This window comes from Erinaceus europaeus, chromosome 12 (genome assembly GCF_950295315.1).
Source record: "Erinaceus europaeus chromosome 12, mEriEur2.1, whole genome shotgun sequence".
Lineage (NCBI taxonomy): Eukaryota > Metazoa > Chordata > Mammalia > Eulipotyphla > Erinaceidae > Erinaceus > Erinaceus europaeus.
Window position 1 is genome coordinate 54,268,389 of NC_080173.1, and position 24,103 is coordinate 54,292,491.

Below are 24,103 nucleotides of genomic sequence, written 5' to 3' on the forward strand. Positions count from 1 at the left end.
CTGGGTTCGTGTCCCTGGCACCACATGAGAGCACTGTATATAAGTACCATACATAACAGGTGTTGCGGTGTCTCTTTTCTGTCTCTTAAATTTGAATAGAATCCTAGTCCCTTCCAGAAGCACAATCATGTGGTTTACGTGAAAGAAAACGGACCAGGAAATAAACAGCAGTGTCTAACTTGTGTTTGCTTAGCAATGATTACCCAGATCCACCCCTCCTCAGGCACCATGGTTAGTGGAAGGTTTTCATTGACCAAGAGTACTTTGAGTATGAACTGTAATTCCTGTGTACCTGGTAAGACATGCTGCACAAAACCATACAAAGGGCCTTCCTCAGGCTCCTGAGTGTTCAAAAGGTGATGGTGATCAGTACCACAAACTGACCTCAGGCAGCTATCAAGATAGCTGAAAAAGGTATCAGGTCCAGGCCCACCACTGGCACTGTTTCCTCAACCAAACTCAACTTTTTCCCCCTCAGATTTCTACTATCAAAGTACAAACTGGCAACTGGATTCTGGGGGGTTGGGCGGTACCACACAGCGTTAAGCACACAGGCACGTAACAAACACAAGGACCGGTATAAGGATCCCGTTTCGATCCCCTGGGGGGGGGGTCACTTCACCAGGTTCATGTACTAGAGTGATGTCTGGTTCTTTCTTGCTCTCCTATCTTTCTCGTGAATAAATAGAATCTTAAAAATAAAAAAAAAAATGAAAGAAAGAGAGAGAAGGGAGAAGAGAGAGAGTGACAGACCTTCAGCACTACTTTAGTTCTCATGAAGCTTTCCTTCTGCAGCTGGGGATCAGGGGCCTGAACCTGGTCCTTGCACATTGTAGCATGTGCACTCAACCATGTGTGCCAGCACCCACCACCCAGCCCCTATGTATTTATTTAGCATAAATACAGAGAGTAATTGAGAGGAAAAGGGAGATAGAAAGGGAGAGAGAAGGGCAGTCGGGCGGTAGCGCAGCGGATTAAGCACATGTGGAGCAAAGAGCAAGGACTGGTATAAGGATCCTGGTTCGAGCCCCCAGCTCTCCACCTGCAGGGAGGTCGCTTCACACGCTGTGAAGCAGGTCTGCAGGTGTCTATCTTTCTCTCCCCTCTCTCTCTGTCTTCCCCTCCTCTCTCCATTTCTCTCTGTCCTATCCAACAATGATGACATCTAGAACAACAACAATAAAACAACAAGGGCAACAAAAGGGAATAAATAAAAAAAAAAAGTATTAGAAAAAGAAGAGTGGTCCAGGAGGTGGCGCAGTGGGGAGGGCACTGCTCTCTCAAGCATGAGGCCCTGAGTTCATTCCATGGCAGCACATGTACCTGAGTGATATCTGGTTCTTCTCTCTCCTAACTTTCCCATGAATAAATAAATAAAATATTTTAAAAAAAGAAGAAGAAAAGTAAGGGAGAGAGAGGACAGGAAGAGAGAGAGAACTATAGCACTGCTTTACCATTGAAGAAGGTGGGGACCAGGGGCTTGAACTTGGGTCTTTGCACACTGTAATGTGTGCACTCTACTAAGTATGCCACTCACTGCCTGGCCCCTATAAACACTTATTTAAAAAATGCAAAGCATTTTTAAAATAAGCTGAGCAGTAGTACACCAGGTTAAGCACACACTGGGAAGCATAAGGATCCCAGTGTGAGCCCCTGGCAATGGGGAGTCACTTCACAAGTGGTGAATGAAGCAGGTCTGCAGGTGTCTTTCTCTCCCCCTCTCTGTCTTCCCCTCCTCTCTCCATCCTATCCAACAACAACAAAAGCAGCAATAACAGCAATGGAAGGAAGCTGGCTGTCAGAAGCAGTGGGTTCATAGTGCAGGCACCAAGCCCCAACAATAACCCTGGAGGCAAAAAAAAATGTTTAAAAAATTGCAAAGCAGTGCTACTCTGGCTCTGCAGCAAAACAGCCTTCAGATTTCATATGATCTGTTTTATTATATTATTTTATTTGAATAGCTGGGGTCTTATACATGTACAATTTTGCCCCCCAGTGACATGTCTTTTCATTCAGAGAGGATGGGAACACAACACTAGAAGTTCCTCCAATGCTACAGCACCCTCTCGTATGCTACTGAGGCTCAAACCTGATAAGGCATGGACTCTGCCTAGTGAACTATCTCTCTGACCCCAGAATTCATCTATTTTAAGAAGAGTTGAGCGAAAACAGTTTTTAGACTATGAAAGCCATCTTCCCTAGAAGGTACCTGGAGATCCCAATATCCCCAGTGCATTTCAGAAGGCTGCTACAGCCCTGCAGAGCCCCATTGCTGGGTCAGTATGAGGCACACACTGGGTGTGGACCCAAGGCAGAGAAGTCACTTGCTCGCTCTCAGAATCTGATGCCAACTGTGTCTAGCTTAAGAAGTAAAGACAAGTTTTAGTGTTTTGAAAAGTAGCCTACTGTAATAGTCAGTACCTGAGTTCTGATCCTGCCTCCATCCCAAGGTACTATGTGAACTCAGATGTCACTTAATTTTGGGGGGCTTTATATATCCTGCCTGTTATGGGGATAATAAAACATTATTAAGAATGACAAGAAGTAGGGCACCAAAGTAAAAACCCTGTGGTGAGGGGTAGACATGCAGCTTCCTGGGACAGTGGGGGGTGGGAGTGGGTGGGAGGGATGGGTCACAGTCTTTTGGTGGTGGGAATGGTGTTTATGTACACTCCTAGCAAAATGTAGACATATAAATCACTAGTTAATTAATATGAGAGGGGGAAAACCAGTTGTATGTCTCAAAGTTTCTCAAAACACAAACTGAATCTTTTTAATATATAGGCTGTGTATTTGATATGCGGATTCTCTCAAAAGCCTAGACCAAGTAGATTAGAAGCATCCAATAGCACAGCTATATACAAGATACTGGATACTGTACAGCAAACCATAACAAAAGGACTTTTCAAAGTTAACCCAATTACCAAATAATGTGATGATAACATTAACTATCGATTGTCTTTTTGAACCCTAAGACAGCAGTAACCTCACATCTCCACTATAGAGCCCTACTTCCCCCAGTCCTGGAACCCTTGGATAGGGCCCACTTTCCCGTATGCCTCTCCCAATCCATACCAAATAATATTGCATCCACCGATCACAACCTAACCAACGCAACGATTGCCACCTCAACATGCTTTACCTTAGACTGTGTCCAGAGACTTCACGTGTGGAATGTCAACCCTTCAGCTTCATTACTCGGGTGAGACCTTTCCTTTTATAGTACACTCTAATTTCATCTCAGGTGGTTCACCTTCTAACAAAGTCCCATAACCTAGATATACACCAGTTTCTGTGAGAGAGAGCTTATGTTCACATGTATCCATAAACTACTGCAAAATATATACCTGAAAGCAGAAGTACACTAGAGTTTGCAGTGAGTACCTCCCTAACACTTCCTCCTCTCCACTATTCCAAGCTTGGGATCCATGATTGCTCAACAATTTGTTTGGCTTCGTATGTTAACTCTCTTTTCAATCACCAGGTTCCAGATGCCACCAGGATGCTGGCCAGGCTTCCCTGGATTGAAGACCCTTCCAATGTGTCCTGGAGCTCAGCTTCCCCAGAGACACACCTTACTAGGGAAAGAGAAAGGCAGACTGGGAGTATGGACTGACCAGTCAACGCCCGTGTTCAGCGGGGAAGCAATTACAGAAGCCAGACCTTCTACCTTCTGCAACCCTCAATGACCCTGGGTCCATGCTCCCAGAGGGCTAGAGAATGGGAAAGCTATCGGGGGAGGGGGTGGGATATGGAGATTGGGTGGTGGGAATTGTGTGGAGTTGTACCCCTCCTACCTTATGGTTTTGTTCGTTAATCCTTTCTTAAATAAAAAATTAAAAAAAAAAAAGAATGACAAGAGTGGGGGGCAGAGAAAGAAAGAAGGAACAAAAGAAAGAGAGAAAGGAAGGGAGGAAAGAAGAAAGAAAAGGATTGTCTGGGAGGTGGCACAGTGGATAAAGCATTGGACTTTCAAACACGAGGTCCCAAATTCAATCTCTGGCAGCACATGTGCCACAGTGATGTCTCATTCTCTTTCTCTCTCCCCTCCTATCTTTCTTAGTGATAAATAAATAAAATCGGGTGGGGGTAGACAGCATAATGGCTTTGCAAAGAGACTCTTATGCCTGAGGCTCCAAAGTCCCAGGTTCAATTCCCTGCATGCACCAGCTTAAGCCAGAGCTAATCAGTGGTCTGGTTAAAAAAAAAAAAAAAAAAAAGCAAATACATAAAAATTAAAAAAATTAAAAAAGATAAAATCTTTTAAAAAGAAAGAAAAGAAAAAAGAATGATAGAAAAAAGAAAACTTCCATTCCAAAGGACTCCCAGTACAGTCAAATTAATCTACCATAAATTTATTGTATAAATTGTTTCTTCAGCAATAATTCCCAACTTACAGATACAATAACAAAACCCTTACTTAGATGCACCATCATCTGCCCCATTTGCTTTACCACAGCTGTCTTTCACGTGAACTTTTTCTCACATACACTCTCACTTGACACCCACGCGTTCACACTCAAGACACACATACTCTCATTTAGAGACACATAGCTCTTTGTTGGAATTTTGTGTGGTCCTCTGTTTCAAAACAAGGAGGTATCGGAGGGTGGGAGGCTAAGGGGACCTTGCCACTTGGTGACGGTCCCACAGCTCCGCTCCTTTCTCTAGCTACCAATGCAAGCACTCAAGTGTTCTGGTTTCTAGATGAACTATTTGGTGAACAGGGAACAGAAAAAGCACTTGTTACATAAGAGTTGGTTACTCTCATTTCTTCAAACAACAAAAACCACATATACACACAAAAAAAACACATGTACATAAACCATGGAAGCAGCTTTATTATACAGAATCATTTGTATATTTGCTATAGTGGAATTTTACCTTATGAGGTTGGAAAGTAACTGGGAAAGAAATAGTTCACACAAGCATATTAGAACACTCAAGAAATCTATACAGAGCAACTTGGAGGTAGAACAGTGAGTTATAATGCTGGGCTTGCAGGCATGAGGTTCTGAGTTTGAGCCTTAGCATTGCATGTACCAGAGTACTACTAGGATTCATATTCTCCTTCTCTCTCATAAATAAGTAAGTAAATAACTGAATCTTTTAAACAGACTTCTATACTGTGGTATGGGAGGTAGCACAATGAATAGTGTTGAGCACTCAAGCACCAGGTCCCAAATTCAATTCCTAGCAGCGTGTACCAGAGTGATGTCTGGTGTTCTCTCTCTCTCACATATATATATTCTCCCACCTCCTATCACTCTCATTAATAAATAAATTCTATGGGGCTGGGGAGAGAGCATAATGGTTATGCAATAAGACTTTCGAGCCTTCAAGCTTGGGGTTCCAAAAGTCTCAGCACCAGCATAAACCAGAGCTGAGCAATGCTCTGGTCAAAAAAAAAAAAAAGACAAAAGACAAAAGAGGGAGTCAAGCAATAGCACAGAGGGTTAAGTACACGTGGCGCATAAGGATCCAGGTTCAAGCCCCTGCAGTGGAGTCACTTCACAGGAGGTGAAACAGGTCTGCAGGTGTCTTTCTCTCCCCACTCTGTCTCTCTCCATTTCTCTCTGTCCTATCCAACAATGATGACATCATCAACAACAACAATAATAAAAAAGGGCAACAAAAGGGAAAATAAATAAATAAAATTTTTAAAAAAGAAGAAGTGGTCCGGAAGGTGGCACAGTGGATAAAGCATTGGATTCTCAAGCATGAGGTCCTGAGTTTGATCCCCAGCAGCACATGTACCAGAGTGATGTCTGGTTCTTTCTCTCCTCCTATCTTTCTCATGAATAAATAAATAAATTCTTTTAAAAAAAAAAAAAAGATGTTTTAAATGGGTAAACAAGGCTAGGAAAATAGCATAATTATTATGCAAAAGAACTTTCATGCCTGAGGCACCAAAGGTCCCAGGTTCAATCCCCCAGCACCACCATAAACACAAGCTGAACAATGCTCTGGTTAAAAATAAAGGGGTGGGGGGTCCGGTGGTAGCGCAGTGGGTTAAGTGCAGGTGAAGCAAAGCGCAAGGACTCATGTAAGGATACCAGTTCGAGACCCTGGTTCCCCACCTGCAGGGGAGTCGCTTCACAGGTGAAGCAGGTCTGCAGGTATTTTTCTCTCCCCATCTCTGTCTTTCCATCCTCTCTCCATTTCTTTCTTTTTTCCACCCTCTCTCCATTTCTTTCCTATCCAACAATGACAACATTAATTACAACAATAAAACAAGGGCAACAAAAGGGGGGGAAAGCAAATTAAAAAAATATTTTAAAAATTGTTTTTAAATGGGGGGGGGGTAGATGCATGGTTATGCAGAAAGACTCTCATGCCTGAGTCTTCCAAGTCCTAGGTTCAGTCCCCCACACCACCATAAGCCAGAGCTGAGCAGTGCTCCAGTAAAAATAATAAAAATAGTAATCATCAATGAAAGTAAATTTTAAAAGGAATAAATAAGAGTATTTCGATAGATATTCTGGTTTGTGTTGATACCATCTTGGGAGTGTCCAGAGGGTTAGGGAACTGTCCAGAGTATCAAGTCCCTAGAAAGAGCTATCTTCTGGAGTTTTAAATCCCTGCTAATCCCTTTACGAGGCACATGCTGGTCTCACAAAGGCAGAGACCCATTGACTCCACTACCAGGTTAACTTTAGTTAACCTAAAGTATGGAGACATGCTCTGATAGATGTGAAGTGGGAGAGAAGGCTGAACTAGGAGTTCCCTACAGGGAAAACTAAGTCATCATGACGACCCAAGGCCACCTACACCCAGCCCCCACGAGTTACGTACATTCCCGGGTGTTTCTATAGGGTTCCACCAGTCCCCACCCCCCACCCCCCAAAGGTGCTTTCATTTTTTTTAATCTAGATTCTTTTTACTTATTATTTGATAGAGACAGAGAGAAATTGAGAGGGGAGAGGGTGATAGGGAGAGAGACAGAGAGACACCTGCAGCCCTGCTTCACCACTCATGAAGCTTTCCCCCTGCAGGTGGGGACCAGGGGCTTGAATCTGTGTCCTTGTGCACTGTGACATGAGCGCTTAACCAGGTGCGCCTGTCCCCATAAAGGTACTTTTAAAAAAATAATAGTAATAATCTTTTTTTCTTCTAGGAAATATCCCTTTCCAATTCTCTTTTGGTTAATTTTATTTACTTTTAAATGGGGGGGGGGGAGAAACAGAGAGACACAGACAGGCAGACCAGAGTACTTACTACTCAGCTCTGGCTTGTCGTGGTGTTGAAGACTGAACTTGGGAGTTCAGAGCCTTAGGCTTGAAAGTTTTTTGTATAACCATTAAGCTATCTCCCCAGCCTTATTTTGGTTAATTCAACACATGAATCTCTGCTCCTGGAATACAGATAACACAAGCAGAGAGAACCAAAGGCTGGAAGTGTTCTGGGCAGGCAGCAAAGGATGCCCACCTTGGAGGAAATTTATAGCCTCAGATCATAAGATGGACCCTGGCCTGAGAGAGAGGGCTTCCAGTCTGATCACACCTCCAAAACCACCCAATGGCCAACAGACAACAGAGCACTCCAGACATAAGTTGGAAGCAGCCTGGACTAGGAGCAATAAGGTTTTGTTAGTCACTTGGTTTGGGGCAAGTCACTTCCTTTCTCGGCCTTGATTTCCTTATCTGCAAAAACAAGTTAAATGCTACCTGTACCCAGGGAACTGTTGTGATGATGATGAGAAGTATTTAACATTATAAAGTTGAGCATGAAAGAGCTAAAGAAATGGAACACATTGTCAAAATTAAAACCATCTCAATTCTCAACTTCCCTAAGTATTACAAATTAATCTGGGGGCCTTCCAGCCAAGAGAATGGCAGATTCTTTCCACAGAAGCAGCTGTTTTAGTCTCCTGTTAACTCAGAACTATCCAGGATTTTGGTTGTACAAAACAAGATTCCATGACCTGCTCTCAGCATTAGGATGTGTACACATGGGGGCCAGGCAGTGGCAACTAGGTTAAGTGCACATAGTGCCAAGTGCAAGGACAGGTGCAAAGATTCTGGTTCAAGCCCCCGGATCCCCATCTGCAAAGGGGTCACTTCCTGAGAGGTGAAGCACGTCTGTAGGTGTCTGTCTTTCTCTCCCACTGTCTTCCCCTCCTTTCTCAATTTCTCTCTGTCCTATCCAATAACAGCAGCAACAACAATGGGAAAAGGGTGGCCTCCAGGAGCACTGGATTCGTAGTGTAGGCACCGAGCCCCAGCGATAACTCTGGAGGCAGATAAAAAAGTAAAAAATAAATAAATATAAGATTAAAAGAAGATGTGTGCACACTACATCGATATGACTTGAGCTGTTTCCCTATCCCCACCTCTAAATCCAGATGATGCAATATTATGAAAACTCTCTGTACCCCTCTATCATGATATATGCTCTTCACCTCCACTCTCAACCCCAGTTTGCATGTCCTATCTGATGGGCAGGAGTTGAAAACACAATCCCCAAACATGGGCTTTGTGGCAGGTTTTCAGCCAGCTTGCAGGTGTGGGGCAGAGAACACATGAGTTATCAGCAATGTGTTCTCAAAGCCATGTGGGTGATCAAACATGCACAAAGCACAGGAAACTCTTAAAGGGAAGGCAGTTTGTGGGGTAGGGGAGAGAAGAGAGAAGCAGACAAGAGAAGCTGCCTTTTGTTCCCTCCCCATCACAGTTTACTCTGTTCAAAGTTACCGTGAGGGAGTCGGGCAGTAGCGCAACAGGTTAAGCACACGTAGTGCGAAGTGCAAGGACCAGAGTAAGGATCCCGGCTGGAACCGCTGGCTCCCCACCTGCAGGGGAGTTGCTTCACAGACAGTGAAGCAGGTCTGCAGGTGTCTCTCTTTCTCTCCCCCTCTTTCTTCCCCTCCTCTCTCCATTTCTCTCTGTCCTATCCAACAACAATGACATGAACAACAACAATAATAACTACAACAACAATAAAAGACAAGGGCAACAAAAAGGGAAAATAAGTAAATAAATATTAAAAAAAAAAATTTTAACTGGCTTCCCACCTGCAGGGGGGTAGCTTTGCAAGCGGCGAAGCAGGTCTACAGGTGTCTTTCTCTGCCCCTCTGTCTTCCCCTCCTCTCTCCATTTCTCTCTTTCTACCCAACAACAACAACATCGATAACAATAATAACTACAACAATAAAACAACAAAGGCAACAAAAGGGAGTAAATAGATATTTAAAAAAAATTTTTTTTAAGTCACCTTGAGTCAGGTGACTTTAAGACAGAAGCCTGTGGTTGGAACTTTAAAGGCAGGGAACACAGATCCCATGCTTGGCAGTTTATGAGCCCAGGGCTTAGGGAGGGAGGTGGTGGCATCACTTTTCCAGCATTTTCCCATTTGGTGGTAGGAAGACGAGAAACAGGGCTTTGCATCACAGGACACTGCCTAGTTTGCATAAGGGAAAGGTTGTGGAATTGGGGGGGTGGGGTTTGCCCAGTATGATAACACCTCTGAAGCCATGCTAGGCCAACAGACAGTTCTGCTCTCCCAGCCAAAAGAAGTCACTGATTCCGGTTCAGATAACACTGCAAGGGCCCAGGTGATGGTGTACCCAGTAGAGCACACACATTATCATGCACAAGTACCCAGGTCCAAGCCCCCAGTCCTCACCCATAGAGGGGAAGCTTCATGAGCAGAAAAGCAGTGCTCCGAGTCTCTCTTTCTTCCTCTTTCCCTCTCAACTTTTTAAAAAATTTTTCAAATTGTATTTATTTATTTATTGGATAGAGACAGCCAGAAACCATGAGGGGAGTAATAGAGAGAGAGGGAGAGGGAGAGGGAGAGGAAGAGGAAGAGGGAGAGGGAGAGGGAGAGGGAGAGGGAGAGGGAGAGGGAGAGGGACCTGCAACACTGCTTCACCACTTGCAAAGCTTTTCCTATGCAGGTGGAAACTGGGGGCTCAAACCTGGGTCCTTGCACATTGTAACACATGCCCTCAGTCAGGTGTGCCACGAACCGGCCCCCCTTCCCTCTATCTCTCTGTTGCCATTAAACAAAACAAAACAAAAACACTATAAGGAATTTGGTGCCACAAGTAGAACCTGAAATGGATTTGGCATATCACACCAAAGTAAAAGACTCTGGGGTGGGTGGGTGGGGAGAATACAGGTCCATGAAGGATGATAGAGGACCTAGTGGGGGTTGTACTGTTATATGGAAAACTGGGGAATGTTATGCATGTGAAAACTATTGTATTTACTGTTGAATGTAAAATATCAATTCCCCAATAAAGAAATTAAAAAAAAAAAAAAAACGGAATTTGGTGCAATCTACCTGAAGTGAAGAGTCGGCCAGCATCCACTTTGGGTTCCCTGACCTCTCACTCATATCCACTTAAAGCATACAGCCAGGTACCAGGTTTTCTGTTTTGGTTTTTTGTTGGTTTGTTTCTTAAACAAAATCTTTGACACTAGCTGTTTCCATGGATCAATCTGCCCCAGTTCAGATTCTGGCTTTACATGCCGGGGAAAAGAACCTACAGGCCCTGCAATGACATCCCTGGAAATGCCACATTTTTGCCACCAGCTGGGCTTGAAGCCCAGTGACCAGGATGAATAGGAGAGCAATGATTTAAGGAGAGAGAGAACACTCACTTCAGGGGGCTGCCTTGTATGGAGTAAAAGAGAGGTATTATAAAGGGGGCACAGTATGTGGGGACCAGAGTGGGAAAAACCAATTTGAGTTAGCCTGGGGGAAGTGTAGCTCATTCTCCCCAGCCTGGTTGCCTTTCCAGCAACTCAATCTAACAAGTATTTATTGAGTAGGCCACTCCCCATCAGCCCTGGCCCTCCCTCTGCAAAAACATTCAAATCTCTTCAAGCTGCAGGGTGAGTTCCATTGCACTTGAACTTGAAACATGAGGTGCCTACCTTTTAAAAAGGCAGGCACATAATTTCCACCAAGAGGAAGAAGGGACTAACAAGATTTGAATAAGGAACACAGCTGACCAGACAAGGCCATAAAATGTCACTTTTAGAAGGGAAAGGAAAGTAAAAACTTAGTTTAACCTTAGGGAAAATATGCTAGCTAATTTTTAAAAAAGGGGGGGAGGGGTCTATTGGCAACAAACCAGCTCTCTATAGAACTCTACCTAACTCTGAGCATTCTTTCATCCAAGGCTGTCACCAGCTTGAATGTATATTTGTATTTTAGTCACTTGTGGATATGGTGAACTGCTTTCAGAGTTGTATAGTTAACACTACCTTTCTCTTAAGAGGGTAATAACTCAATGATCTTAGATTCAAGGGGCACAGCTGGTGGCAAATTAGACCTCGCATAACTATGTGAGTTTATCATGGCCACTCCAAAAAGCCACCTAACATTTGCAAAACAAGGAGCTCAGGGTCAAAGAAGAGGCATCCCATCCTGAGAAGTTGTGTTTACATAGGAGGGGAGGGGAGGGGAGGGGAGGGGAGGGGAAAGGAAGGGAAGGGAAGGGAAGAGGAGGGAAGAGAAGAGGAGGGAAGAGAAGAGGAGGGAAGGGAAGAGGAGGGAAGAGAAGAGGAGAGAAGAGAAGAGGAGAGAAGAGAAGAGGAGAGAAGAGAAGAGGAGGGAAGAGAAGAGGAGGGAAGAGAAGAGGAGGGAAGAGAAGAGGAGGGAAGAGAAGAGGAGGGAAGAGAAGAGGAGGGAAGGGAAGAGGAGAGAAGAGAAGAGGAGGGAAGGGAAGAGGAGGGAAGAGAAGAGGAGGGAAGAGAAGAGGAGGGAAGAGGAGGGAAAAGAAGAGGAGGGAAGAGAAGAGGAGGGAAGAGAAGAGGAGGGAAGAGAAGAGGAGGGAAGAGAAGAGGAGGGAAGAGAAGAGGAGGGAAGAGAAGAGGAGGGAAGAGAAGAGGAGAGAAGAGAAGAGGAGAGAAGAGAAGAGGAGGGAAGGGAAGAGGAGGGAAGAGAAGAGGAGGGAAGAGAAGAGGAGGGAAGAGAAGAGGAGGGAAGAGAAGAGGAGGGAAGAGAAGAGGAGGGAAGAGAAGAGGAGGGAAGAGAAGAGGAGGGAAGAGAAGAGGAGAGAAGAGAAGAGGAGGGAAGAGAAGAGGAGGGAAGGGAAGAGGAGGGAAGAGAAGAGGGAATACCTGTGGCCTGGTAGTACAGTGGATAAAGTGCTGGCAAACGCTAGAAGAAGTGGATAAAGTGCTGAACTTTTAAGTATGAGGTCCAGAGTTTGGCCACAATATAAAAAAATATAGCATTTTGTTTGTTTTTTCTCTCACTTCTGCCTTCTCCCTCTCTTTAAATATTTTCTTGTTTGTTTTCACTAGAGACAGAGAGAAACTGAGAGGAAATAGGGAAAGAGATGAGCAGAGAGAGAGAGAAACACATGCAGCACTGCTTCACTACTCATGAAACTTCTCCCTTGCAGATAGGGACTAGGGGCTTGAACCTGAGTCCTTACACAATGTAATGTCTGCACTCTACCAGGCATGCCACAGCCGGCCCCTCCTGCCTTCTCTAAGTAAATAAGTACATCATTAAAAGATGAGGGTGAGGGAGAGAATGAGGGTGAGGGAGAGAATGAGGGAGAGGGGGAGGGGAGGGGGAGGGGAGGGGCGGGGGAGGGAGAGGGAGAGGGAAAGAAATTCCCAACCTGATCACAGGTCTGCCCCTTCAGATCAACCAAAGCTCTCAGAGGAATCTTCCCAGGCCTCCCCCTCCACCCCTTTTTATTAGAGAGCTGGAAGCCAGAGCTGCTAATGTACAGGCAGAGATGAGTCCAAGACACTCCATCCACCCCCAGTGTCAGCTGTCTGGGGCTTGTGAGCAGGGCAGAGTGAATGTCTGCACATAGCCCAGACTTCAGTTCCAGGTTCCCCAGGGGCTGGAATGAAAAGTTTTCCTATTATGAAATACTTTGATAGCATTCCTTTAAGTTCATTAAAGTCACCCTTGATTGGCTGTGGGGCTCCCACACAGTAAAAGTCAACTAAGGCTTATTCAGGCCTGAGAACAAACATTTAAATGACTCCAAGCTGGGCATTCAGCTATGTAATGACCCTGAAGAAAAGTGTGGAGGAGAAAGCAAAGTGCCAGGAAGTGTTTTCAAAACCAGGAGGTTCAGTGGGGACCATGAGCGAAAGGCCTGAGTGTGAGCAGCCAGCTGCACAGAACCTCCCACCATACAGCTGTTCCCAAGAACAAGGGCCCCTTCACAAGCTCCCCACAACTGGAGAGGAACTGGAGCACAGATAATTTATAACTTCAGATATAATCCAAAACTCTTTTCTCTCAGAGATCGGGATTTGGTTTTGAACTAACAATGTGAATAGAGTTAGCTAATGTTTAGTTAATCCATAACCCTGCAAACTAAGTAACAGAGCTCTCTGTGAAGACTCATCTCAGACACAGGTGGCTGACCAGATTCCTCACTCATCTTTTCTCTGCTTCCACTCTCCCCTGCTTCCTCTTCTATGACAAAGAAGGGCAACTTTCACTGGGGGAAACAGGGAGAGGTTAGCTGGAGGGGCACATCAATACGCAAAGACACTCTCCACCCTCTCTAAAGTAATTTGCAGGGGACACCCACCCTCGCTTGGAACTAGGAAAGAAACAAGGTTTTCCCTTCCAGATTTGGGAAAGGGTTCCCAACTTCCTATAGAATAAGCAAGCCCAGCTAAGTCTAGTAAAGCATTTGAGCTAGTGTCAAATAGCATAGTGTCAATATGAACTCAAAAACCAGACTAGCCTCAGAATATATGTCACACCCTAAAGACTGAATCGTTTGGTTAAAAGTTCTTTCAAGAATTCTACGAGAATATGGAAGAGGACACTTTATTTCTTTTTATTTATTTATTTATTTCCCCTTTTGTTGCCCTTGTTTTATTGTTGTAGTTGTTGTTGTTATTGATGTCATTGTTGTTGGATAGCACAGAAAGAAATGGAGAGATATGGGGAAGACAGAGAAAGGGAGAGAAAGAGAGACACCTGCAGACCTGCTTCACCACCTGTGAAGGGACTCTCCTGCAAGTAGGGAGCCGAGGACTCGAACCGGGATCCTTAAGTCGGTCCTTGCGCATTGCGCCACGTGTGCTTAACCCGCTGCACTACTGCCTGACTCCCAGGACACTTTATTTCTAATGATTCCACTAACCAAGAAGGGGTAGTTGAGGTACCATGATAACATGGCATTCAGCATAAGCAAACAAACAAACAAAATGTATGGAAAGTATTCTCTGGCAATTAAAACTCATCAAGCACTTTATCAACACTAAAACTTCCACCGTGATTATGAAAGTCTTACAATCCTGTCATAAATTCCCTAAAGATCTATATTTGAAGCAGAGAGAAGGATGTCCTCTTATCACCACATTCCACTGTTATTCTTACTCCTCCCCCTCTGACCTCAATGGTTTAAAAATCTCCAAGCTGTGTTAAGTGGAAAACCTTTCCATGTAATAACAAGCCTCTGGGATGAAAAATATTGAAGAACACATGGACCCACACCTCTCTAGGTACCAAAGGGATAAGGCAGCTAGGCAACATCACCACTAACTTCAAGGATGTTGTTACTGGTGATAACATTTAAGAGTCAGACACTTCAGCAGTGCATTTTGCTGACCATGTGCCTGATGCTACTGAAGCTGTCAAAAAGCAAGTTAGCAGTGTGAGGCTGGAAAATGACTGTTTTTTTTTTCAGTGCTTCCCAAACAGAAGTTGCTTAATCACAGAGGTCTGAAGAACAATTGTAGCTCTTAAAGGATTTGAACTGTACCCCCAAGCTTCATTACAGCAAGATGACTCCTTAGCATAGAAAGGGTGTACTCTATCTTCATCTCCAGGCAGTTTCTGGTACCATTGTTTGATGGAGCAATATTTGATGAAAGCTTTGTCCTAGGATCTTTAATAGGAAATCTCCTGTATGTAGTTCCAGACCTACTAAACACCCATCCCCCAAGGACTAAGTTTCACAGCACTGCAAAGAAAGGTGTTTAATAATTATCAGTAGGGAGCTGGGCGGTGGTGCAGTGGGTTAAGCACACGTAGCGCAAGGACAGGCCTAACGATCCCAGTTCAAGCCCCTGGCTCCCACCTGCAGGGGGTTCACTTCATAGTCGGTAAAGCAGGTTTGCTGGTGTCTTTCTCTCACCCTCTCTGTCTTCCCCTCCTCTCACCATTTCTCTCTGTCCTATCCAACAACAACAATAAACGAAGGCAACAAAAGGAAAAAAAAAAACAATTACCAGTAACATTACTAATAACAATGCTACCTTATATTCACTGAAAAGGCCATCTTGAAGGACCTAGTTGACATTTGAAATAAACCCTTCCCATGCCCCTGAGGGAAGCCAGTAGTTTAGAGCAGCTATGGCTACAGCTAGTGCTCAATGATCTTCTCAGGTAAATAAAAAGGAGTGAAGTGGGACCAGGTGGTAGCACACCTGGTTAAGCGCACACACTACAGTGCACAAGGACGCAGGTTCAAGTCCCTGGTCCCCACCAGCAGAGGGAAAGCTTCACTAGTGGTGAAGCAGGGCTGCAGGTGTTTCTCTGTCTCTCTCTATCTATCTCCCCTCTGCTCTTAATTTCTCTTTATCCGATAATAAAATTTAAAAATATCTATATAAATTAAAAAAAGGTAATGAAAGGGCTGGTGGTAAACACCTATAGAAAGAAGGTAGCTTCACGGGGAGTCGGGCGGTAGCACAGCAGGTTAAGCACACGTGGACCAAAGCACAAGGACCAGCTATGGATCCCGGTTAGAGCCCCCGGCTCCCCAGGTGGGGAGCTGCTTCACAAGCGGTGAAGCAGGTCTGCAGGTGTCTCTCTTTCTATCCCCCTCTCTGTCTTCCCCTCCTCTCTCCATTTCTCTCTGTCCTATCCAACAACGATGACATAAAACAACAATAAAACAACAAGGACAATAAAAGGGAATACATAAATTTTTTTTTTTTTTAAAAAAAGAAGGTAGCTTTGCGAACAGTGAAGCCGTGCTACTGGTGTTTTCCTACTCTCTATCTCTACCTTCCCTCTCAATTTCTGTCTTTATCTAAAAATAAATATGTATTCAAACGATCACTTATATATTTTTTAGAAAAGTAATGAGAAGTGGCTGGGGAAATGGCTCAGTTATTAAAGCATTGAATTTATAAGCTTCAGATTCTCAATTCAATCCCCAGCACATTTACAATAGTGATACTCTGGTGTCTATCTTCCTCATGTGCGATTTTCTCCCATATGTAATAAATAGCTGTTAGGGAGAGATAGAGAGAACAGATTTACCTAGCATTTTTTTTGTTTGTTTTGTCTTTTTGACTTTTAACCAGAGCACTGCTTAGTTCTGGCTTATGGTGGCACTAGGGACTGAACCTGGCTGACAAATTTTTATGTAAATCCAAATTAGCTATGTCTACTGAACATGTCGTAGGAGTTGGTAGCCTAAATTCGCATGTGCTGATCTAGTACAAAGACTAAGAACTGGGGAGTCAGGCAGTAGCGCAGCAGGTTAAGCAGATGTGGTGCGAAGAGCAAGAGTAAGCATCCCGGTTCGAGCCCCCAGCTCCCCACCTGCAGGGCAGTGGTGAAGCAGGCCTGCAGCTGCCTATCTTTGTCTTCCCCTCCTCTCTCCATTTCTCTCTGCCCTATGCAACAACAATGACATCAATAACAACCACAACAGCGATAAAAAAAACAGCAAGGGCAACAAAAGGGAAAAAGCCTCCAGGAGCAGTGGATTCATCTGAGCCACAGCAATAACCCTGGAGGGGAGGAAAAAAAAAAAAAGACAAAAAGACTGTCTTGGAACCTGATGATCTACCTTTTCTTTTTCCCTAAAATATAAATGAGGATACAAACTTGTTAGTTGTAGGCAGTTGTCCCCATAGAACTTTCTTTCTTTTTTTATTTCTTTATTGGGGAATGTTTTACATTCAACAGTAAATACAATAGTTTGTACATGCATAACATTTCTCAGTTTCCATAGAACTTTCTGAGGGGACATGTATCACACACATTTGAAACTGATCTTTATACAGAAATAATATATATATTATTGGGGGCTGGGTGATGGCGCACCTGGTTGAATGCACATATTAATATGTGCAAGGACCCAGGTTCGAGTTCTCTATCCCCAGGGGGATCGAGCTTCACAAGTGCAGGGGGAAAGCTTCACAAGTGGTGAAGCAGTGCTGAAGGTGTCTCTTTGTCTCTCCTGCTCTCTATCCCCCCCTTCCCTCTCAATTTCCAGCTGTCTCTATCCAATAAGTAAATAAATAAAGATAGTTTTAAAACTTTAAATAAATAAATATGATACCAAAGGTGGAGCAGTGAACTCCCAGGCATGAAGCTGTAAGTGCAATTCCCAGCACTGCATGTGCCAGAGTGATGCTCAAGCTTCTCTGTCTCCCCTGCCCACCCACGACTTTTCTTTCTCTTGTTAATAAATCTTGTAGCCACAGAATGTGAGCTCAGATCTAGAGGGATGCAGAGGTCACACAGGCTCCTAAGCTAATCATGGGCCCCAGATCACATCAAATCGATGGGGTTTACAGTCAACAATATTTATACCCCTTTCCCAAATTAGGGAGCTACTCTCTTCCCTGATCCAGCTTTCTGGTCTTTTTTCCAGCCATGACATCATCTCTCCAGACAATAACTTGGATCCACTGGCATATCAGAATTCAGGCTCAGGGGCAAAAGGAAAAGGAAAAAAAACAAAAAACTAGGATAGCCACAAACCCTTTGGAATTTAACTCAAATATGCCTACTTGCTATCTACAAAATGGAAACCCCCCAACTCTTCATCTGCACTATTCCAGTCCTTAGGTCCATGACTGGTCAACAATTTGTTTGGCTTTGTATGTTAACTCTCTTGTCAACCACCAGGTTCCAGATGCTAGCAGGATGCCGACCAGACTTCCCTGGACAGAAAACCCCACCAATGTGTCCTGGAGCTCCGCTTCCCCAGAGCCCTTCCCCACTAGGGAAAGAGAGAGACAGGCTGGGAGTATGGATTGACCTGTCAATACCCATGTTCAGCAGGGAAGCAATTACAGAAGCCAGACCTTCCACCTTCTGCATCCCACAATGATCTTGGGTCCATACTCCCAGAGGGTTAAAGAACAGGAAAGCTATCAGGGGAAGGGAAGGGATACGGAGTTCTGGTGGTGGGAATTGTGCAAAGTTGTACCTAATTATCCTATGGTTTTGTCAATGTTTCCTTTTTATAAATAAAAAATTAAATAAATAAATAAATAAATTTTGTAGCCCAGAAGATATTCACTGAACTCTCAACCATGAGGTCCTGAGTTTGATACTCAACACCACAGGTGTCAAAGTGATGCTCTGGTGGTCCCCCCAAAAGTGAGTGAATGAATGAATGAATCTAAAAAAAATAAATAAATAACAGGCAGGGGACTGGATTTGGTCTGTAGGCTATAACTGCCAACCTCTGTTTAAGAAGGTTCTTGTGGTAAGAATGGAGGTTGTGGGTTGAGGAAACAAATAATGGTTATGCAAAAGCCTTTTATACCTGAGGCTTCTCGGTTCAATCCCCAGCACCACCATACAAAAGAGCTGATCATTCTCTCCCCTCCCCCCCCATTTTTCTCATTAAAATGAAAAATAAAAAGAACGGGGGCCAGGTGGTGGCACACTTGGTTGAGCTCATGTGTTACAGGACCCAGGTTCAAGCTCCCGGTCCCCACCTGCAGGGTAGAAGATTCACGAGTGGTAAAGCAGGGCTGCAGGTGTCTCTCAGTCTCTCTCCCTCTCTATCACTTCCTTTCCTCTCAATTTCTAGCTGTCTCTATCCAATAAATAAATAAAAGATAATAAAAATAAAAAGAATCAAGGCAGCATCAGAATTGGGCGGTAGCACATCCAATTGAGCACAAACATTACCATAAGCAAGGGCCAAGGTTCAAGCCCCTAGTTCCCACCTGAAGGGAGGTTTCACAAGTGGTAAAACAGTGCTGCAGGTGTCTCTCTGCCTCTATTTATTTACTAATTTTGATAGGACATAGAAAACTTGAGAGGGGCATATCGCACCAAAGTAAAAGACTCTGGGGTGGGTGGGTGGGGAGAATAGAGGTCCGTGAAGAATGATAAATGACATAGTGGGGTTTGTATTGTTAAATGGGAAACTGGGGAATGTTATCCATGTACAAACTATTGTATTTACTGTTGAATGTAAAACATTAATTCCCCAATAAAGAAATAAATTTAAAAAAAAAAAAAAAGAAAACTTGAAAGGGGAATGGGAGATTACATGGAAAAAGAGAGACCTGCAGCACTGCTTCACTGCTCCTGAAGCTACCTCCCTGCAAGTAGGCTTGAACCTGGGTCCTTGTACACTAAACCAAGTGTGTCACTGCCCAGCCCACTCTCTCTCTCCCTCTCCCCTCTCAATTTGTCTGTCCTATCAAATAAATAAATCGCAGGTAGCATCTAACTTGCACAGAAACCAGCTGGCCCGGTATGGCTCGCCTAGTAGAGAAGACATGACAAAATCGGATTAAATACTATCTTCATCCCAAGGATATGGAGACAGAAAGACTAACCATAATAGGTAAGAAATTTGCAGCAAAAAGAATTGAAGCATAAATGAATTCTGTTGGGAGCCAATGAGGTTGTGCACTGTCCATGTAAATGTGTGAGATTCTGGGTTCTATTCCCCATCACCAAATATGAGCAAGGAAGACAAAATGAGTATAACTCCATGAATAGTTGGAACAACTCTCTCATTCTGTTTCTCCCTCTCTCTCTCTTAAAATAAACATCTTTGGAGGGAAAAAAATAATAGGTAAGAATGGAATCCACTCTTGTGCTACCCACCTTTAATGATCTTGAAAGAACATAAAACTCAGCCTCCAACTTTGACTTAAGACACAAATGAGTATTTAAGGGGGAATTGAAGTAAGGAATTTATCCTGGGGTCTATTACCCACCAGTGGCTCTTAGTTTTCTTACAGTTGACCCTCTTTTTTTTTTTTTTTTATACTCTCTTCTGCCTTTCACACTTCTAACCCAGGTTCGTAAAACAAAGCCATCTCTCACTTGATGAAACCATCCTTTTTGGATGAATGGTCGCAGAAGGCAAATCCTGCTGTGTACACAAGAACTTTTTTTTTTTTTAACAAGGTCTAATATATCTTGTCAAGAATAACAGGGAATGTGTGGGGAGAAAACTAACTACCCAGCTCTGAGCACTACATCACGGTGAGATGGGAAACAGAAACAGTGATGACACTTAATTGTTCTTGAAACCTATGCCCAGCTCACATGTCTTTTTTAAACTGTTGGGTTCACAGCCCTATCTAAACAGCTCATTTTAAAAGATGAGGGAATGTGTAAGGGGAAGCCCTGAAATTCTGAAACCTGCAATACTGGTTTCAGACCAATATGGTTTTGCTCTTTGAAGCCTAAAAAGGTAATGGGCTCTGGCCAACAGTGCTCTCACCTTGGCTAGGTAAAGAGAATATTAAGAGTAGGCCAGCAAGATAGCTCACCTCAGAGAATGCCTGCTTTGCTATGCCTACAACCCAGGTTTGAGTCCAGGCCCCACTGCACTGAGAAGGCTTTGGTGCTGTAGCGTCTTTACCTTTATCCCTTTTTCTCTATCTAAAAATATTGGTTCAGAAAGGTGAAGCCTTTGCTCCATCCAATTGGGGGGAGGAGGAGAGAGGCAGTAAACACAGCATGTTCTGTGTGCCAAGCACTGTTCTTTTATATCTATTGCCTCATTTGATTTGTTTTAAATATTCATTGACTGATTAATGAGATAGAGAACCAGAGCATCACTTTGGTATATATGTGGTGCCGGATGGAACTTGAGAGTCCAACACCCTATTTATTCATTGGGCCACCTCTTCAGTCATAACTCATTTGATGTTTTTTTTGTTTTTATTTTTGCTTGTTTTTGTTTTCAGAGCATTGCTCAATTCTGGTTTATGGTGGTGCTGGGGATTGAACTGGGGACCTCAAAGTCTCAGGTATAAAAGTCTTTTTGCATAACCACTATGCTATTACTGTGGCCACATTCTTGATTTTTTTTTTTAAGATTTTATTTATTCACGAAGATAAGGAGAGAGAAAAAGAACCAGACATCACTCTGGCACATGTGCTGCCGGGGATTGAACTCTGGATCTCGTGCTTGAGAATCCAATGCTTTATCCACTGCGCCACCCTCCGGGACCACCACATTCTTGATTTTTATGTTGTAGATATTCTTTTTGTAGTTATGTTTACAGATGAGGAGACCGAGGCAGAAAAGTCAAGTGATTTCCTCTAAGCCACATATTTTTTTGTTGAAGTAAAAGGCAGAACCTGGATTTGAAAACAACCCAGGCATCTGATAACCAAGTTCACTCTCTTAAGGGTTTATGACTACAAGGCATTTCCTTCTATCATTTATACTCAATTGGGCTAGAAGAAACCCCTTCTGCCACATCCCAAATTCAAGCTGTGGAGACAATGTGCACATAAAAGTTAATATTAGCATATAAAAGACCTGATGTTCTCCCCAAAGGTTAGATACTTTCCCCTAATGTCTGCCTACAAAGAAGCCCACAGGCTCAGGCCACTCTTCTATGTTTCCTCTCCTCTACTTCTCTAAAAGTCTATACCCCATTATACACTGAGTGCCTTATTGGTGCCACTGAATACTAACAGTGGAGAAATAATTTATCAACTCAATCCATAAACAAGAGGCCACACTCTAGCTTGCCTTAAATTAACTAACAAGCTATTTAGAGCTCTACTTCCCTCCTTTCACCAATATCTCTGTGCCTCTGGCCCTGTAAAAGGAATAGGCCCTGTAAGAACCCAGTTATCCAAACCTATACTCGCCTCCCTTCCACATCATCCACCAATGTTTGTCCTTTTAATACTAGTTCTATAGCAGACACAAAATGACTGCTCTTAAAATATGACTAATAGATTTCCAGATACCATGCAGGTAAGTTTTCTGCTGATTTCAACTCAGACTGATTTACACTTCTGTTGCTCACTGTTCTACTAAAGTCTCTGGACTCCAAGGAAGCCCAAAGAAAACCAACAAGTTTGCAGTCTTGTGGTTTGCTTTACAGCTTACGAAAAGCATGAATTTGCCTTGCTCTACACAGTCAGGCTTTTGCTGGCTGGTCACCATCTTGCTACCAGACTGGAGGAAGTTTATGCTTCAATATGCAAAGCTAACATTAACAATGAAGCCCAGACAGACCAAAGGTCTTTCTACCTCAGGAACCCTCTTTTTAAATGCTTATTTATCAATGAGAGAGACTAAGTGGGAGAGAGAAAGCCAGAATGTCACTCTGGCAGATGGGATGCAAGGGACTGAACTCTGGACCTTATGTTTGAGAATCTAATACTTAATCTACACGGCCACTTCTCAGGCCCCAGAAACTCTCTTTAATGCATTCCTACCGAGAAAAGCACTTTTGCAGCTATACTTTCAGAAGGATGTGCAGCAATTAAACTTAATAATCACAAAAAGTTCCCGAGACTCTGATTCAGAGAATGTCATTGACTGTTAGAAGGCAAGGACCATGACTTTTGTACATTTAGTAGACTTTAAGGCTTTGCAAGTGTGCAGTGATCTTTTCACATCTGGTGTGAATCAAACGCAAGCCTCACTTTCAACTTATTTATTGCCAGTCTCCTTGTGCATGTAGGTTCCTTTTCCCATTCCTAACAGCCTGTACTTGTGAGAGACCAGTCGCAACCGACTGTGAAAGCAAGGTTAAGCTTGCTCTTTCCTCGGGTCGCCCCCCAGCCACTACATTAAGCTTTTCAGACATCGTTTTGGTGCTGTTCAGAAAGTGGGGGTGTTTGCCACAGTGCACTTGATTGTAGTCCTCACCCCACTGCCACGTTGGCTGGTAGTGCCCAGGACAAAACACAGACGCACTCGAGATAGTTGGAATGAGACGGCCATATTAAGCAGATCAATGGTCTGGGAACACACACGAACTCTTCAGCCTCGCCAAGGGAGAAATGGGGGGAGGGATCGCGGCGTGGCGTCTGCATGGCAGTAAAAGCCATTAAACTAACTTATTCCAACGGCTCGCATGGGATCAGCTCCCGGAGGTGGCATCCAAGGAAGCACACGTGAAAGCGGTGAGGAAGGGAATTCATTCCACTGCCGAAGCGCAGGATGCTGGGGCCAAACTCAAGTTGGAGAAGTAACACATGGCTCGGCGGGGCGCTCCCGGCCCTGCCCCTCCCCCGCCCCGTGCTGACGCCCAGCGCCCACTAGCTCGGCGCCCCGTCTCGCCCGCGTCCCGACCGCAGCACGCGCCGCTCAGACCTCACGGCCGCCCCCCGGCTGCTGCTTCCACTCGCCCCCGAACCTCACTTCTCGGCCCACTTTTCGGTTACGCCCCCAAAGCCGGCCTCCATCTGCCAGGTCCCTCCTCTCACCTACCGGACCCAAGTCCCTACACACGGTCCTGAAGGGGTACCCCACGTTGAAGGCTCCTCGCTCTCGCTCCCTTCTCCCTCACAGACTCAGCGCGACGCCCCTGCTCGTCCCTCGCCCCGCTCCAGTTCCCCCCTCACATCACCCCGCGCCCCCTCCCCCACCCCTCCCCCCAACGGCTCCTCCCCGGGAACCCGCTCCAGGCCCAGCTCACCTGCGCGGCTACCCCCGTCACGCCGCTGGTGCGGCTGCTGCAGCTGGAAGGGAACCGTGGCCCTGAGCGGCTGCAGCCCAGCCCGAGGGGAGCCGACGGGGGCTGGAGGAGAGCAGCCCCGCCGGAGCCCCGCAGCCCCTCCGCGCCCCGGCCCCCAGGCACCTCCTCCTCTGCCGCCCGCTGCAGCCCCCGCCATGGCCCGCTCGGCAGCCCACCCGCCACGGCCCCACAGCGAGCCCCGCACAGCCCCCCAGTCCCCGCCGCGGCTGCTTATCTGTCCTACGGGGCGGAGACCAGCCCCCTCAGCCCAGAGCTCTCATTCGCGTACGGACCCCCAGACCCCTCCTCCCAACCAATCCACAGCTTGCTCCTCCCTCTCCCGAGGATGACTGGCCGACAGGCCTAGCGATCCGCCCCAAGACCCAACCCACGCCCCACCCCCAGCTGCTTTCCCCGAGTTCGAGGAGCCGCTGATTGGTCCGCCCGAAAGAGGGCTGGTTCTTGAGCACCGCCAATGAGGAGATGCAGGAAAGGGGAGC

The 24,103-nt window shown here is 44.9% G+C and overlaps 1 protein-coding gene across 2 annotated transcripts in view; it reads right to left on the reverse strand.

Annotated features, from left to right (window-relative positions):
- Positions 1 to 23,834, reverse strand: part of FAM117A (family with sequence similarity 117 member A) — a 69,483-nt gene extending 45,649 nt beyond the window's left edge. For both annotated transcript variants that reach the window (XM_060203674.1, XM_007525624.3), the window contains exon 1: positions 23,565 to 23,834. In XM_060203674.1, coding sequence (XP_060059657.1) covers positions 23,565 to 23,760 — 196 coding nt within the window. In that variant the 5' untranslated portion in view covers positions 23,761 to 23,834. The remainder of the gene's footprint in view (positions 1 to 23,564) is intronic.
- Positions 23,835 to 24,103: the final 269 nt, after the last annotated feature.